Here is an 18,034-nt window from a genome sequence, read left to right on the forward strand (position 1 = left end):
AATAACAGCATCAAATTTTGCAAAAAACCAAACAGCTGATAAAACCCAGAGCAAACCAGTGTATGTATCATAGTGAGTGTCTTACTCCCACTCTCCCACAGAAATTTAATAGCAATTTTAACTGTACATTTCAGTCTGGTCTTATCACCCAGAATTTCCATAGGTAGAAGGAGTAAAGGTTAATGCTCTTGAGTATATCTAAACAGGACTATAATTCCCAAAAAAGCTGGTTACTATTGATTGGAAGAGGTGGTAACTTGAAACCAAAAGCAACATCTCCCCCAGCATATGTGCAAACATCCAAAGCACAAGTAGTTATTTAATTAGTGAGGCATTTGATTATAAAATCTTGACAAAATTATTCCCACTATTTTAAGAACCCTCTTTTCTTCCCCCTCCTCAATTTTTTAATTTTAGTGTTCTCTAACTGCAGTTCCACCAATGATGTGTAGGTGGGGTAAGATTACTGTAGTTATGCAAGAGTGACAGAACTTCAATTATACTTGTTGACTACTAGTTATTTTAAAGCTAAGTTCTTTGCAACAGTTTACAGTTCACCTGAAATACCATTTTAAACTGCAAACCCCACGTTCTACAAGCTACCCAAAAGTTCTATGTGATAAGACCATTTCTTGTTTTATTTTACAAAATTGCTTTTTAAATCATGTATCAAATCATTCAAATTCTGACGTGCCTCTATACTTGAACTACTTGAAGTAGTCAAAATGTGACAGCTCACCATAAAAATTCCCAGATTATTTAAGTGAGAGGAGTATATTGTTTTCATTGTTTCATTTGCAAAATGTAGGGTTTGACCCTTATGAGCTACATTGCTAGATGAAATGGTTTTTGAAACCTAACTAGAAGTTTTAACAGAAAACAGAAAATCAACACGAATCAACAGATTTTAAGTTAGTAATGGGAGGAAAACTGCATCATGATTTTACTTTTCAGAAGCCTACAAATTAAACCACTTTTTATTTGCACACAAGTAACCGAAAATGAAGTTTTATAGTGTTTGCTGAAGTGTCAACGAGCTGCTCTTAAATACTGATTTGCTGACCATATTTAATAAGCCAAACCTACACCTTTGGCTAGATTCAGTGATAAGTGTTGAAGACAGTTCTTTAAGGTGGCTGTTTTTTCAACTTCAGAGCTCCACCTGAATGTATTAGGGCTTTAGCTCCCTTAGATGCTGCACAACACAGAGGAACCCATAGCCTGTCCACAACGAATTTTTCAATACAAGTTGTCTACATAGTAGCTACAGTTAGATATGATATAGTAGCATAGTTGCAAATAAGCTTTTTTCCTAACACACACACCATGAAGCACTGAAGATTTTTCTTTATCGGTAAGAACATTTTAGCAGATTCACACATTGTTAGAATAACAAATGTAGCAATGTCACAGAGGGATGTATCAGTACATACCCCAGAGGAATATAATCAAAGACAATCTTTTGAGCTAAAAGCAGAGGTTAATGAGATGCCTATCAGGTTTTGGTTTAAGTGATAAAACTATTCATTAGGTATATGAGAGGATTCCAGAACACATTCATTTCACAGTGAAATTACTTCTCTCTTTTTTTTTTTTTTCCTTCTTCTTCAATACTAGATCCTTTCTAGTTTCTTGAAGACCTCAAGAGATATTTAGTTAAACAGAAATTGATGAGAGGCTTAGAAAGTGCCACTGTAGACAATTACTAGGATACTTCCACTGTTCAAGCAAGAAACTACTATAATGTGTTTAAAAAGCCTGCACCAATGCAAATTACTACTTTTATATTACATAAACACACGTGTGTATATATGTACAAATAAATGGCACTGAATGTAAGGCTGGCAAACTGTTCATACAAAATTATACACACAATCTGCCTCAATATCTAAGTTTCACTAAAGGAGATGCTTGCAATTACTATAGTCCTGTGTGTATGCCCAACAGTTTATCTTTAAAAAACCCACCACCTGCAATTCAGCAGCAATGCAGTCAGCACAGAAAAAAATGTTAACCCCATAGTTCATAAGCCTGCCAGAACCTTCCATCTCCTGTCTGTCATCTGTATTTGTATCATTTACTTCAATGATGCTTCTGCTCTGAATGCCCCTGCTTCTGAATTTGAGATTGTTCAGACTACCCACACAGAAGACAGCAAGATTTTAAAGCACTTTCTATGACAATCCAATTAATTTAAACCAGAAGAAAATAACATTTCTTCATAAATGAATCATGGTTGCTTAGTCAAGCAATTCTACCCAAAAAGAATTTGAAGAACAAGTAGGAAGATGGCATGGTCCAGCATTTTTTCTTGCTGTTGAATTGTCTAGTCAAGACCATCTCCATTGTAATCAGCAATCAAAACTTTAGAAGCATAAGAAGGTCAGAAAAGTTTTCCTGTAAAGCATAACCAGGACTTCAGCTCCACCTTTCTCAGCAAATGAGTATCTGAATAAATTCTTCAGCTCTTTGGGACAGAACTGCTTGCTCTTTTTAAAATCAGCCAGCATAAAGTTAAAATAATTTACTTTTAAATGTTGGTCTGCCATTAGCACATTTCAAAATGGTGCCCTTCTCCTTCCAATACCTGTGGTGCAAGAAAGGAAAGGGGAAATCAGAAAACTTCCTCTGTGTTTAATTCCTCTCCCAAAACAGAAATATAGGTGAAAGACTTAAGCAGGAAATTTGGATGGTTGGTTTGTTTTAATGACTTATACTCTCATTTCTCCTGTTCTTATTCATAGAAATTTTAAACTCGTTTTAAACTCGATAAAAGTCTAAGTCTTAAATGCATTCAAAACAAGGCCTGTTTTGAGAGTAGCATCTTTTTAGCCTCACATCTTTTAAAGACCCTTTTCATTAAAAAGGACACAAAACACAACCAGATATATACCAAATTAAGGAAAAGCATATGTCAACAGCAATCATCCTGCAGCTGGATTTCCAGATTATGATTTGCAGTGCCTTTTACTTTCTATAAGCCAATTCCTTCTGTTGCTCACAGACCACAAGTTGCCCTTAATGCAAGGGTATGGAAACAGCAGGTTGCTCAACAGGACCCCTTCTCCATGCAGTCCCATCAGCACTTTCTATCTCTGAAACCCTGATCACAGGATGCCCACATGCTCTTGGTACCATGTGAGAATTACCATACTTTTGATGCTCACTGTATCAATGCCTTGCTGGTAAGTCAGTCACAGGTCATGAACTTCTTACACACACAAGTTCAGGCCTCAGAAAACCCCTCAGACACAGTTGTGAAGGACAAACATGAGAATGTGAGGGGTAGAAGGGCAGAAGCTGTGAATCCATAATTCACTACTAGTGAAGCTGAGCTGAGTCTTCTGTGGCTAGGCCTACAGGATACATCAGCTGTATGATTCAGCCCTATGATTTTGTCTTAAAAGCCCACTTGCCCACTTCAGATACTATCTAAATTAAGACAGAGTCTGGCATAGATTTTGACTATTTGAAGAGCAAAGCTTACTTAAGCCTATGTCAGCAGTAGCACCACTCAACCAGATGGGAATCTATTAATGCAAAAGATTCCACACCACTCAGGTGGTATTCCAAGCTTTAGCTGTTTGATTCCAGGTATTACTTCCAAGTGGTTACACTATCAAGTTATCCAAGTTATCCTTCTCTATAATACATCAGCAGTTGAAAGGAATTTATTTGGAATTAGCCTCTGGTAAGGCAGCAGCAACAGCAGCACTGCCTCCCACCCAAGACAGCAGCTGATCTGCATGAGATTTCTCTGCCCTGTTCCTGACCATCTATACTCCTCATACTGTATATTTGCTCCCCCCTATCCCCTCCAAAATATAGAAAATTTACTTTGAAATGACACCACAGTTTGCTAAGTCAGCCCTGAAAATGTCACTAACAGTTCCAATTTGGCTCCCTTGGCTACTTTTTTTTTGTATTATGATTTGTATTATGATTATGATTAAGATTCCTAGTGAGAAAGCTCCACTGGTCCTGTCTTTGAAAGGGCAGTGGCACTAGAAAACAGTGTGATAAAAAGCTTATTTATAACCACTATTTAGTTTTAACACAGAAATGGCAAATACAATGCTTTCCCAATATTAACAGGCATATTTCTAACTTTCTGTATTAAAAAGCAACATGAATTTTCACTAGAAGTACTTTTTTTGTGTGTGTGAAAAGGTCATAGCAACTCTACAAACTCCTCATTTTGCAGAGCATTCTCTTACATTTACCTGGCTTTAAATCAGCATGCCCCAGTTAGCAGCAGAAAGTGGGAATCAACCTGCATACTGGGTTCATTCATACCATGAAAACATTAGTCCCAGAACATAATGTCATTTCTGATACAGGACTCCTCTTACCCATAGCAAATGTCATCACATTCTGCTGTCCCATTTTCCCTTTGTCAGTAACAGGTCTAATATTTTATATTAAAGTAAGATTTTAAATCTGCACTATTTAGTGAAGGATCTCCTTGCTATTTGTACACAAATTATATTAATCATTAAGTCAGAATAGAACATGTTTTTCATTTCTTGCAATTGATAGATTTTCTATACATGTTAAAAAAAAAACTAAAACAAACCAAAAAACAAAACCAATACCAAAACATTCATAGTTATTTGGGGACCAGGTCAAATCTACAGCTCCATGCTCAGCACAGGGGGTCTGGCTGGGATGGAGTTTGGTTTTTTCCACAGCAGTCTGTGTGATGCTGTGTTCTCACTAGAATTGCACTGATAACAAACCAGCTCTAGAGCTGCTGCCAAACAGCACTTACATGGCATGAAGGCCTTCTCACTCTGTCCCCACAGCAAGTATGCTGGGGTGGGCAAGGTGCTGGAAGACTACGTGGCCAGGATAGCTGACCCTGACCAGAGGGATGTTCCATACCACGTCACACCCCACTCAGCAGTAAAACTGAGGGGCAATCTTCCTAAATTAGCAGGTGCTTGGAAACTGGATAGATAATGGTCTGCTGGTGGGATGTGGTGACTGCCTTTGCATCACTTGTTTTATTTTCTCCAATTTTAGATGTATAAAACCACGTTCCATTCACTTTGATAAATTGCTACTTCTAATTAAAGTGAATGGAATTTATGAGATTTCATGGGTGTGGTAGCTCTTTTTTTTCAAGTTTAATATCTGTTTTTTCAGTTATTCAAACTAGCACACCCCTTCATTAGCTGCAAACCCATGAAATATCTAGAATACTTTGTTACCATTATTTTGAAACTATAAGGTTATATAAAAAGATGAACACATGCTTCAGTGCCTCACCTGATAAGCAAAAGCTTATTCAATTTTTCCTTTCTTCAGAGGAAAAATAATTCAGAACAAAGAATTAAATTAAAGCTTAGCAGTAACCATCTAGATAATGAGCATCTAACACCCACTTTCAAAGTGGGTAACACATCTTAATGAATGTCTAATCATAAGAATATAGAAACATTGTTTTTAAACAAAGCTTACCTTTAATTTCTTATTTAGTTTACAGCAGTATCTATATAACATTGCCAAATTTAAAGGTCCAAAATCTCCATAGAAACTGGGAGAAAAAGAACAGAAAAGCGTTATTAATACAAAAGATCTAAGCAAATTACAATATGCTTGTTGATGCTTAAAGCTGCAAATCAGTAACTTTTGGGGGTTAACAAATACCCAATATATATGGTGCAACAGATAGGCCCTTCTTTATTTATTTGAGAATAGGAAAAATTTGATAGCATTTGTAGCTTCAGCTTAGGATGGCTAACTAACTACTTTTTCCATTATATACACACACAGTAACCACAGAAGTTTTTTCCTTCATTCTGTAAGATCCAGTCTGGTTTTGGACAAATCTACAGAGTGAAGAACTTCAAGACATCATCTACTTCCCTTTAAGAGATGCCTATATTATCCTAGATAAAGGTTCTAGAGATGCTTGAAATGATAATGTATCACTAGATACTATGAGTGACAAGCCTAAATAAAATTTCTTATGAGTAGTAGATTTTATTCAGTAACATCCACACTTGATCTGTCTGAAATTTAAGCTTTTATCATCCTCCATCATTTCAGAGACTACATAGCACACATACACTTTACATATAGTTGTTTCCCTTTGTGCCCCCAATCCTCTTTTCTCAAGGCTGTTCTTTCAATTTATTTCCCATCTTCTGATTGTCCTTGTTTCTCTCTTCTAGATTCCTAAATCTTCATATTACCTTTGAAGCAACAGTCACTTTCCTTGGGCAAGAGATAGTAAAGATAAATTACTGCACAATAAAAGTAAGCTCCTGCTAGAGATTCATAGAGCTCTTACCAGCTAAACCTTCAAATGAGACTTTTATAAGTAAAAGCAGCCCTTACAAGAAGCTTATGACAACTTCTAGAGCCTTCCTCTCCATCCATTGTGCAAAAATTGCTCAGAATTTAAGTTGCAAGTTTTCTCCAGTATTTTTCCTTTTTGAGTACAGAAGTCTGTCTTGGTGGTCTATGGAAGTTTGTAGATGCACAAATTATAAACTACTATGAGAACAGACTAGAGCTTAAACTCTGCTCTGCTTTAAGTCTTTTGATAGAAGAGACGGGATACCTGCCTATTGGCAAGACAGGTCATCAGCATCTGACAGTGTGGCTTTTTCAAGAATGACAAAAGAAAAAGGTGATTTTGTGGCTCTGAAGTAGTGAAAGCTTACTGAAATCATATGACAGGTGGTAGTACCTTTCAAGCTTTCTTTCCCATGGCAGAGGGTTTTATTTTTCAGAAAAAAAAAAATTAAAATCATTACTTTCCAGTTAATTATAAGAAAACTTTTACTTTGAGGGCAAACATTGGGAAGAGGTTACTCAGGCTGTGGACTTACAACCCAGTTGTACAAGACTGAGCAACCTGCTCTTGTTGACCTTGCTTTTGTGCCTGGGGATTAGAACTGTGGATAGGCCTTCTGGCTTCAGCCATTCTGCTATTCTAAGTGGACACAACAACCAAGTAGGAGTGTCCTATTTTTTTTGTCCTTATAAATTTACTCATGTCCTCCTCCCCATATTTTCTCAAACAAAAAAAGCCAAGCCCAGTACAAAGAGAGACAACATATTAGTCTGACTGCCATCTAGAATGAAATCCTCTGCAACACCAATGCACATCATCTGCCTCGCAGTGTCAAGTAACAAATTTTAAGATTCAGCTCAATCCTCCAGCACAAAATATTATGACCTAATGCTTAATTACAGAAGCTTATTAGCTGGGTCAGACTGAGCTGTCCAGCTCTTAGGATTTTATTTGTACATTGCAGAGAAGTTAACTAATTCATGGAAAACTTGCAGCAGCAGTAAAGCAGGGCTTAATTTCAGAACTCCTCCTTTTCTTCAGGAAGTCTGCCAGCTATGATCAACAGTTATTTAAAAAAAAACCCAAACACCTCCATACAGATTGAGATGAAATTTATTTAAAAATTGTTCTAAGAAGCATGAGTTGTGACAAAGAAGATAAAACTGGAGCTCTAACAATAGAGTAAATGTAGCTTCTGGAAAAGCTACACAGAAGGCTTACTAACATCTCTTATTTGGCAGCACTAACATTTTCTCTAAACCAAAAAAACAATACTTCCTCCTTTAGCTTAAGAGTCTTCTTTCACTCAAATACATAATGAATGAGTAGAAATTAGGATTTTAAGATTATTTTCTGAGAAAACAGTTTTAAATGTATTGGACAAAAGCATGGAATATAATAGTTACTAGAATACATTTTTATAAATCAGTGTGAGCAAAGTAGCTTTGATCAGCTGAAAGATACAACTTTAGTTCATCTAAAGCACTGAAGAACTACAGCCTTACTTCCAAGTTTTTATTACTATTCATTTGCTGTAAGTACATCAATACAAAGTAGAAAGGCAGAAATGGCTATATGACTTGATTAAACTCAAACAGAAGTGTAGGAAAAGCACATTAAAATGAATATACAATTTCAGACCAGACACAATAGACAAATTGCTTACTATTTTGGTGAGGATAAGAATAAGATACATTTACTGAGTCTACCCATGAAGAAATTATATTTCTACATAATAAAGCTATTCAGATTCTCTCAGCCACTAAGCTAAAGATGTCACAGTCAGACTATTTCTCCATCACTTATTACCACTAAGTATGCTGTGCTTCTCAACACAGCAGGGGAAAAAGTATCAGTGTTTAAAACTCTGCTACTACCTTCATTTGTCTATGCTGCAGAAACAAAGTAGTTTTCAGAATTCAAACACAATCATAAAGCAGAGATAAAGCCACTACCCATACAGCAAACACCAGCAGCTCCCAAGGGATTTACATAACACCAGGTATACTGCACAAAACAGCCATTGGCTTTGTTGTTAAGATGATGTGGAAGATGTGAGGAAGAAAAAAAAATATTAATGTAACAAATAGCCTAACTTAATCCACTTAATATTTCTAAATTGGAATAAGCTTAAATGTCCTTTTTTTAATGGGGCCAAGTGAAACAAGTGCTTTACAAACCTCCAAATTCAAAGTTCTCTAAAAGGTAATACAAGGCTTTGTTTTGAAGTTAATGAACTCTGATCTACAAAATCCTTCTTAAATTTAGATTCTTAGAACTAAATACAGTTTCTGACATGTTTAAGCAGAAAGGTTTAATCTTATGCAGCCTCAATATATATGGGTATAACAGTCCATTTTTGTACTTGAATTAGAAGCGCTTGATCCTGACTCACTTAAAGGATTTTCTTCTTAAGAACAGAATTTTGGCAGAGTGTTAGAGAGAAGTGGAAGATGGAAAATGGGGGCTAAATGGAATGGGGAAGAAATGATACATCAAGTGACCATCTGACTTAAGAATTTTATCTGGCAATAGTTGAAGTACGAGAACTCAAATCTTATTGTAGTCACCGATAACAATCTACCCTGTATTATTTTTCTTCTACCTCTTTTCCAGGTAATAGATTTTCTTTGTATCTAGATGTTTTAATAAGCATTTATACACAATAAAAAAACAAAACAGGATGCCTTTGAAGCTTAAGCCACTTGAGAGAGACAGTCATTTACAATGGAAGTGGGAACAGAACAGAAGGCAAGTATGATATTACATGTAATTATATTTTGTTTTAATGAAGTGCTTAGATGTTAGCTTAGATTATTCTTCCCCATTATCCCATGGAAACTTGCTATCCTTATGCTTCTCAAACTAAGCAGCAAAACCCCAAAATATACTAGGATGAATATTTAAATACTCTTCTTCACAAATACTATCACAATGCTACTGGGAAGCAGTAGCATAGGTTTCTTGTATCTGTATTCACCTTAGAAGACTCCTAAAACCACTTCTTCCTTAAGATCTTAGGTATTTGTTGTATTGTATCATAGGAAAGATCACCCATCTGGAACTGCCAGCCCTCCAAGAGCTCACTGCTCTATTCTGTCATGCAAGCCAGTAATGCACATTTTTCAATGGCATTTATGGTGAAAAAATCCAGTCCACAACTCAACTTAGTTGTTTCTGACTGCAGTTCCAGAGAATGCCATGTGAACGTGCCATGAATCAACTCAAGCCTTGGACATATTTTCTTAATGTTAAATTCACTTTTTTACTAAGCATTTGAATACCACTGGCATACAACATAAGAATGGTGAACATCTTTCATATCTTGTACTATCAGATGGAGTCTGGTTACAACCAATGAAGGAATACTCTAGCCTGACAGACTCCAAAATCAACTGATAACCTCCATATTAAAATCACAGTCTATAGCTGAGGTATCAAGTTATTTTTCAACGATCAATTGCATTACTTATACTTTACCCCAGAAGCCTGATACATTTTCACCCATAGATGAATACAACAGAGCAGCAGTTTCATACTGCAATTCACTTAGAGCTGTCATACAGCAACAGAGGTATGGATTAAAGGATAACAGATTCCCATCTGAAAAGCTATTTCAAGACTCTTTTCTTCATGACAGACCAGTGTAAATTCAGTGTTATTGCTACACTGAGGACAGGGGTATGCATGCATTCTTCAGGCTGCAGCCATTTCCAGTAGTTTTGAATACAGTTGGAAGCCCAACTACCGTGTTGTGGGGAAATGATGCTACTTGCATGGCAACTTTCTCAATTATTTCTTAACTTGAAAACAGAAGCACAATTGCAACAATTTTATTGAGTGTGTACACCAGAACTGGAGTACAACTACTCCTTAAGGTAGGAAGATTGCCTTCTTGGAGACAAGCAACCACAAAAAATTATTCTTCTGTCAAAACAGGAGAACCTCAAGCTTGCAATTACTCAAACCAGATGATTAACAATAAAAATTTCAGGAACTAGCAGAAATACAGCTTCCCAACTACAACACTACATTAATTTTCCAGCATTTTATAAAGATCCATTTTACTATTAAAATTAAGCAATTAAGAGTGTATTAGAATAAGGAAAACATTGAGCACTTGCTTTTTTCTCCCCTTTTCCTAGGCTGGATTACTGGAACATTCAGGTCACTGCACTGTAAAGTCCTCACTGCATGTGCTTTGGATTTAGCCACTAAGCAGTACAGGAACAAGCTACTGCAGAAGTGGCCAAGTGGCTGCTACAGAAAAAAATACTTGAAATCATAAGCTAAACACATATCAAATGCAGAAACACTTCTGGATGAAAGCCAGAGTCTATACATCCACAACAACCTAACTGCTGGTCAGGAAATCTCACTTATTCAGTATTCTTTCTCCAATTCCTTTTTCCTAGTATGTTTCTCCTTCCCTCTTCAAGCACATGAACAAACGTGGGATGCTCAGCAGCACTGTCTGCTCCAGCCACACCAATTCCAGTTACACGTGAATTGCTAGGAGCTTTCTTATCTGGGCTGAGCCACAATCCCTAACACTTAATACTACTTAGAGATTGCACACTTGTGAACAAAGGATGATACAGCAAATACAAGCCTAGAAATTACCTACTGCCTCACTGCTTGCATCTGAAGGTAGGAATGATGCAGAGGCTCTGGATTATACAAAACACCACGTGCTCACTCCCATTTTCCCTTCAGTGTTCTAAATCCTCCTCAAGACCCTGATTCTTCAAAATTCAACAATAACTAATGTATCCAAATTACAGTTGATTAAATAACTATTCCAGATACATGCACTTTTTTAATACCATACTCCTTAATAGAAGTATCAGTGAAGAGATTCTCCTGTTCCCTGTAAAAGTTTCCCTACAGAAGGACCTTCAGGTCATGTTAAAAACCTTCTCTATGGAAAAAAATTTCACCTTGAGAGGCCAGGTTTCTCAAAAGGACTTTCCTGTCTCAGGCTACGCTTCCATCCAATATAAAACAGAGGCCTAGAAGACAGACATTTTTTTTCCTGTTACCATTTTCCTGTTAGCAAAAAAAAAATCCTTGATAAAACTTTTTACAATTGCATTTATCTTTTCCATACAAAGTAGTTAAGACAGATATGGTAGAGTCATGTGTCAAAATCTATGAAATTGTTGGACTGGAGAGAACACCACAGGTGTTAAGGGATAACACTTTACATGTTTCAAGTCAAAAATTATGTCAGTAGTTCATGTCTGAAAGAAAAGTTGGGTTCTTACATCTTCCAATTTTGTTATTTGCATTGAATGTAAAATCTAATTTTAAGATGGAAAACAAAATAAAGCTGGAGTAGCAGTCTCACCACTGGTGTTTAACAGTTAAACATACAAAAGCTGGTGTTAGTATGTGAAGTTTTTCTGCTCTGTATTCACCTTGATATAAATTAGAGTTGGGAGTTTTAATATTTTTTCCTGTGGATTTTAGCTTACAAAGTTATCTTGGTCATCTGTTAGTCAAGTTCAAGTCTTCAAAAGCTACTAATATGAACAAAGAACTCCCTGTTCTCTGTGTAAAGCAGCAGCTCTGTTTGTTGTAACAAGGGTAAGTTTAAGTTTTCTTCTTCCTTTCAAAAGACATAAGCCAGAGAGTGATGGAGAAGTTCAGGTTTCCTATGCAAGTACTGTTCTTGGGTAGCCATGGAAAAGCATTTAGCCAAACTGAAAATAAACAAGTTAACCCTTACTTTTCTTACAGGAAAAAGAAAAACTTTCTTTACATATACACATGCAGAAGTCCAAGCAGTACTCATTTAATATTGTTGCAGTTAAGCATTTGAGAATTTTATTCTACTGCTGTTTGAATTCAAAGGAGCTAACATTAAGACTGCTGTGAAATGGGCAAGAAACCATAGCTTTAGTTTTAGTGTAAAACAGGATGTACAGAGAATATAATATTAATTACTTTTACAGCTGCTCACAAGATGTCAAAGTGCTGTTTATGCAAGAGACTCAAAGTCAGAACAAATGACCAAACAGAACCATTATGATTTATGAAAGCTGCCTTTATAATAAGGAAGTGATTCCTGTTTCTCATTATCTAAATTTTAATTGTTTGATAAAACTTCAACAAAAAGACATAAAAATTTGTTTTGATAAAAATACGTGAAAGCAAAGTTAACCAGTCAAGTGTAGTATCCTCAACCCAGAGCCATTTACTGAAAGATGAAACATGAAAGACACTATTAGAGAATAAAAAGCTTCTTACTAGTGCCTAACTCATTAATGGAGGTGTTGCCAAGGCAAGGCTTGTCTGTTTGCCAAATGACAGTCTTCATCAAGCTGGATTATTTCCTGAAGTAACAGTCACCTGCACTATGTTACCTGGAAGATTGTATTCCCTTAAAAGCAGTAGCATAGACTTGTTCAGGAGGGACCTCAGAGTTTCAGGAAGATACTGACAAATATCTTACAGAAACAGATCAAAGAGAATTGAGAATTGGATAAATTCATTTTCTTGTTCCCTCAACTAAGGAATTTACATAACATTGCCTGGAATAATAGGTTCAAGGTTAAATTGCTGTACTTTTAGCCAAAATAGTGACAGTTCCAGAAGCAAGTTCCCAGCCAGCTAGCATTTGATATGTTCTTAAAAGCATTTAAGTCTATTATTTTTAAAAATGTGAATGTTTAGATAAGCAATGACAGTGTTATGAATTCATTAGAACAGTTGATGACTTCAAGTGAAAACTGAAGGATAAAGTACTCAGAATTACATAACCACACTTTGTGTACAACTTAGTGATAATTCATGTGACAAACTGCAGGAACAAGCCAACATTTTATGAGATCAAAACTTCCAAAAGCATTAGACCTACATCTGGTTTGTTTAATAAATGGGGTATACTGTTAATGTATGCTATTACTTAGTCTCTTCAAGAGTGGGGAAAAAATGGAAGTGAGGCAGTGAGATTTTAAGTACTGTGTGTTCCAGCAACACGCTCTGTAATCAGACAGCCTGAAATCTAAATATTCATGAGGTTTTCAGACCACATATCACATCCGTGAAAGCAAACTGACACCTCAGGAAAGTCAGATAAACAACTTTCTGTAACACTTCATGCCCAAGAGTTATCACTAAAGTTAACATATTAACAGCCCGAGTAAAAGACTACTCCCATGCTCAATGAAATATCTTGCCCTTGTCACTAGAACAATGAATCTAAACAGTTGTATTAACATAAATATGAGCCTCATGTGTGCTGAGGATTTTGTGCCTGAGTGGATACCTCCTATCCTCTTCCTTGTAACACTTTGAATCACTAATTTTATTAAAAAGCAGATGTGACCGTGAAGTTCTGATCAGCAAGAACAGCAGAGGTCATTTTGAATGAAGATTTAAGAAACCACTGTTCTGAGCTACAGCACTTCAAAACTGTCTTCGGAATGTTTGTTTTGCCATCATGTAACAAGTTTTTCTAGTCACTTTCCCAGAACAAAGGCTGCAGAAGATCAAGCCTGGTGTATTAAAGTTACAATCCACTGCTACTTACAGACAACCCCTGATGTAAGGGCCCCCACTTTGCTGTGCACGCTGTGAAACATTTGAGAGCCAAGGGGCAGGCAGACTGATGTCAATCAACTCATTGTCACTGATGGGCATCTTGAAAAAGGAACAATCAGTATTCCCACAAATACCAAGAGACTTGCATTCTATTCCTCATTTTGCCTATAGCTTCTCAATTTCAGAAAAATAGATAAAAAAAAATTAGTAACCCTGATACCTGCTTTTACTTCCCTAGGATAATACAAAGTTCTTTGGAAATGAGAGAGAAAAGAAAGAGGGATAAAAATAATGTCAGGCATGGTTTTACTACCATACACTCACTCACAGTGATGGGTGGTGCAATACAAATTCCAGGGGAAAGTGTAGCACTGTTATGTGAAACAGGTAACTACAAAAAATTCATTCATGCCACCTAGTAATGTCACTTAATTTCTACCTCATATTAAGTAATTTAATTTGAGAGTACAAAAAGGAGAGTGCTATTATGGTACAAATTATAACACACCTTAAAAAAAGACCAATTGGATTAGAAGCTAGCAGTTCACAAAATACACAGGTTACATGTCCAGAACCTTTGGATGTGCCTTAGAAGATACAGGACATTGCTTCCTTTCATTACCTTGTAAATATATCTGGTATCAAGTTACACCCTGGTATGTAGTTAACAGGTAACTGGGTTACACAGTATACTTACTGAATTTCCTTTATACATGTTAAAGAAAAATGTCAAGAAATTTAAGGGGTGGGGGGAGTACTTTTTTAAAATATGCTACTGACCTCACATAAAAGATCCCAGTTACATTCCTTGGTTGGTACAGTAACAGAGTACAGAACAGCTCCCCCTTTCCATGCCCAAGATAAAATACAACATAAGATTCCTTCACTTTCCCTCGAAGCATACTATCAAAATGCTCAAACATTATCAAACATATCTCAAACCAAGCATAACACAGAAGTCTTAGAGGAAGTACAAGATTCCATTTTTCTTTTATTAGAGAAAGTGGAACATTTTCATATAATACAAACTGCTCCAGATCTTCTCCAGTTAAAGACTGTTTTTAATACTAGGTCAACCAACCTTGCCTTAGAGTACTGCAGAGGCTCTTTCCAACCTAAATTAGTTCATGATCATTAAAGAACCTCCTCCCACCTAAGAAGTTAATTATGAAAGTCTATACTGGGAACTCCAGTAGAATACATCAGGTACTCCAGTAGAAAACATACAGCTTAAGATAATGAAGACTCAAAAACACATGTAGAAAAGAAACTCTTAAACAGCAAGCTGTGCATACAAAGAAGATAGAAACCAGAGAAAATTGTTTTACACCTTCAAAAAAGCAGCATTGAACTTCCTGAAGAAACAGAGAACAGCTGATGCTCACAAGTTCTTCAATTCATACAGAAAGTAAGTTATATTTCAAATAAGACCGTGGTTTTTGTTGCACTTGTGCTGCAGCACACCTGTTACCAAGTGGCTAGGTATTTCATCACACATGAAACAGTTGATGTGAGAACACAGCATAGAGAAACAAAGCATGGAGCAAACATTTGTTTAGTGTGCTTTACATCCTTTACTAGTATTCACAACTATAATAAATTTTACTGTTGCCTGTGCACTGTCAGTGTCTTCCAAACACATGAAGCTTTCACTTGACAAAAAGCACTTTTTCTGCTTTTCTAAAGATACAAAAGCCAACTGGAAGTGCTATCCCCAAGAAAAGTTGCAAATGTTCTTCAAAAGCACATATAAGCCTTGCATTCTGGTGAGCCTGTATAAAGGGTGATCGCTTCATACTCTCGAAATGGGAAAATACATATATAAACATATTGTTTTATCTATTAATACTGAACACTCTTTTATTTAAAGCACTATTTAATAAGACATAACGAGTTTTGAGATTTTCTCCACCTTTTAAACACTATTACCTCAGATATCTTTGTCCTAGCTCAGCCACAATTTAAGACATTTAACTGGTCTTGTAGCTGGTTTTGTGTTTTATAATTTTGTTAAACTAGTTTCAGCTAATGTATAAATATATCCAGACTACCTTTACGCTCATGCTTTTTGCAAATAACTAAACGGGGCAAAAATATTCTATATAGTATTCAAGTGCTAGGACGTAATCACTTCGAGTACACAAAACACAACAGATCAAAACACTTACTTCTCATAGACCAGCTCCTCGTCAGTACAAAAATAGTGGGTATTCGCCGTACTCTTCGGTTTATTCCGTAAAGTAGCAAAGTACAGGCGGTCTGAAAGAAAGATGAGGACAATAGTGTCGGTCGGACAGAGCAGAGGGCCACTGCCCCGCCGCACGCCTGTCACCACGACGGTGGGCGCCTCACACACCCCCTCCTTCCCCCCCCCCCCGCCATCTCCCGCGGGGCCCGGGATCGGAAGAGGCACCGCGGGCCCTTTTTCTCCTGCGTGAGCAGTGGTGGGAGCCCCTGTCCCCGCGAGGATCCTTCGCCCCGCTCTGACCGGGAGGGCGGGCACCCCTCGGGAGCGACTTGACGCCAGCGGGGGTGATTTCTGACCCAGAAACAGAACACTACAGTACATAGCAACAGGTGCCGACCCCGCTTCTTACCGGAAAAGAGAGGAGGAAGGAACGGCTTAGGCGTGCCCCGCAGCAGCCAAAGGGTAGGCAGATCGCGAAAACTGCAAGGCGAAGGCGGCCAAAGCCGAGCCGGGCACGCAGCAAAGCCCGTGGAGCCGGGGGAGGGAGGCGGGGAGGACGGGAAAGAAGCCAGCGCGTTTTCCTTTTTGAGGGAGAGGCTTCAGCCAGCGGGACCCCAGCAGCCAGGGGACGGGGAGCGCTCCCCGGCCCGTTCTCACCTTTCAAGAACTCCGAGGCTCCCCCCAGCACTTCGGAGGCGGCTGCCGCCGGCTCCATCTTAAACAGGGCGCGGAGCAGCGAGGTGCGGGGCGGCTCCGAACTCATGGTGCTCCCGGGCAGCCCCGGCGGGGCCGGGGAGCGCTCGCTTAGAAGCCGCCCGTCTCCCGGAGGGGCTGCCCGCCAGGGGCCACGCTGCTGGGAGTGCCGCTACCGCAGTCCGCATAGGAACGGGAGCGTAGACGAGAACTAGCTCCGGGACACGGAGAGCAGGCGGGCGCCCGCAGGGATTTGAGCTCCACCCCGCCTCCAACCAGGAGACGCCCCCGGATTAAGAGGCAGCGGGCGGTTACCAGGCTACCACCAGCGCTCTAGCAACCGCGTTACCGAGCCTTTGTTTCGCCCGACCCGGAGCAGAGGCTTGCGAGAGACCAGCCCCCAGTCCTTCGCTCCCCCCCGTGCCTGGCTTCCCCGTCCAGCAGCCCAACCCTCCGCCTCGCAGCTCCTGAGCACGGGGCAGGCAGCCCGCCAGCGCCCCTGATCCGCAAGGCAGCGGCTTTGCACCCGGCACAGCTCCGCCCTCCGCCACAGCCGCGCTCCCACGCCCACGTCCCGGTAGAGCGCGGCTCTGTCCAGCCTCTCCCGAGCTTCCTACTCCTCCCGCCCAAGGGCGGCCTGCGACAAAATACCTCAGGGAGACAAAGGAGGTCTTGAGGTACAGCTCAGAAGGCCTGAGGGGGTGAGAAGCAGACCTGAGCTAGTACCTCAGCAGTGCGGTCCGGTTCAGGATGGAGGTGAGCGAGCCCCGCAGGCGGGGCGGGAGGCCACCGTGGAGCAGAAGGGAAGCACTGCACTGCGCCAGTGGAGTTCTGTCTCCCCTACCTGCGCCAATTATTCGCGCAGAGCCCCGCCGAATGTGCCCTACTATTTAACCTGATAGACAAACCGACCCACCAATCAAAGGCTTTCTTCGACGTGTCCAGCCAATGAGTGAGCGGTACCTGGCGAAGGGCGGGCTGAGTCCCTGTGCACGCCTTCCCCCGGGGCTCTCCTCAGCGGAGCTGCGGCCTCCGCCCAGCGGCCGTGACCGGGTGTCCCGCTTCCCGCCCGCCGGGGCTCCTGTCACCTGCCGGGCCCTCCCTTCCTCCCTCAGACGAGGAGCTGTATCTGCCGGGCCGCCTCGTCGGCTGCGGAGAACTTAGTGGGACCAGGGTTTCGGTGAAGCCGTTTGCTAATAGGGGACAATGCGTACCCATTTCGCGTGAAATTCCCAAAGCGCTTTTTAAAGCGACGGGTTCTCACTCTGAGGCCACTCACCGATGAAGTTTCATGTATG

General features: G+C 39.4%; 1 protein-coding gene across 6 annotated transcripts in view; it reads right to left on the bottom strand.

Moving 5' to 3' along the window:
- Positions 1–17,639, bottom strand: part of CDC14A (cell division cycle 14A) — a 58,217-nt gene extending 40,578 nt beyond the window's left edge. For 3 of the 6 annotated variants that reach the window (XM_071750940.1, XM_071750936.1, XM_071750937.1), the window contains exons 1-3: positions 16,701–16,822; positions 16,024–16,114; positions 5,464–5,539 (exon numbers count right to left, since the gene is read on the bottom strand). In XM_071750940.1, the coding sequence (XP_071607041.1) occupies positions 5,464–5,539; positions 16,024–16,114; positions 16,701–16,806 (273 nt within the window). In that variant the 5' untranslated portion in view covers positions 16,807–16,822. Of the gene's footprint in view, positions 1–5,463; positions 5,540–16,023; positions 16,115–16,452; positions 16,563–16,700; positions 16,823–17,387 lie in introns of those variants that run through there. The other 3 variants (XM_071750938.1, XM_071750939.1, XM_071750941.1) reach the window with 3 other exon arrangements.
- Between the last annotated feature and the right edge of the window lie 395 nt (positions 17,640–18,034).

The sequence above is a fragment of the Heliangelus exortis genome, chromosome 8 (genome assembly GCF_036169615.1).
Source record: "Heliangelus exortis chromosome 8, bHelExo1.hap1, whole genome shotgun sequence".
NCBI classification, from domain to species: Eukaryota; Metazoa; Chordata; class Aves; order Apodiformes; family Trochilidae; genus Heliangelus; species Heliangelus exortis.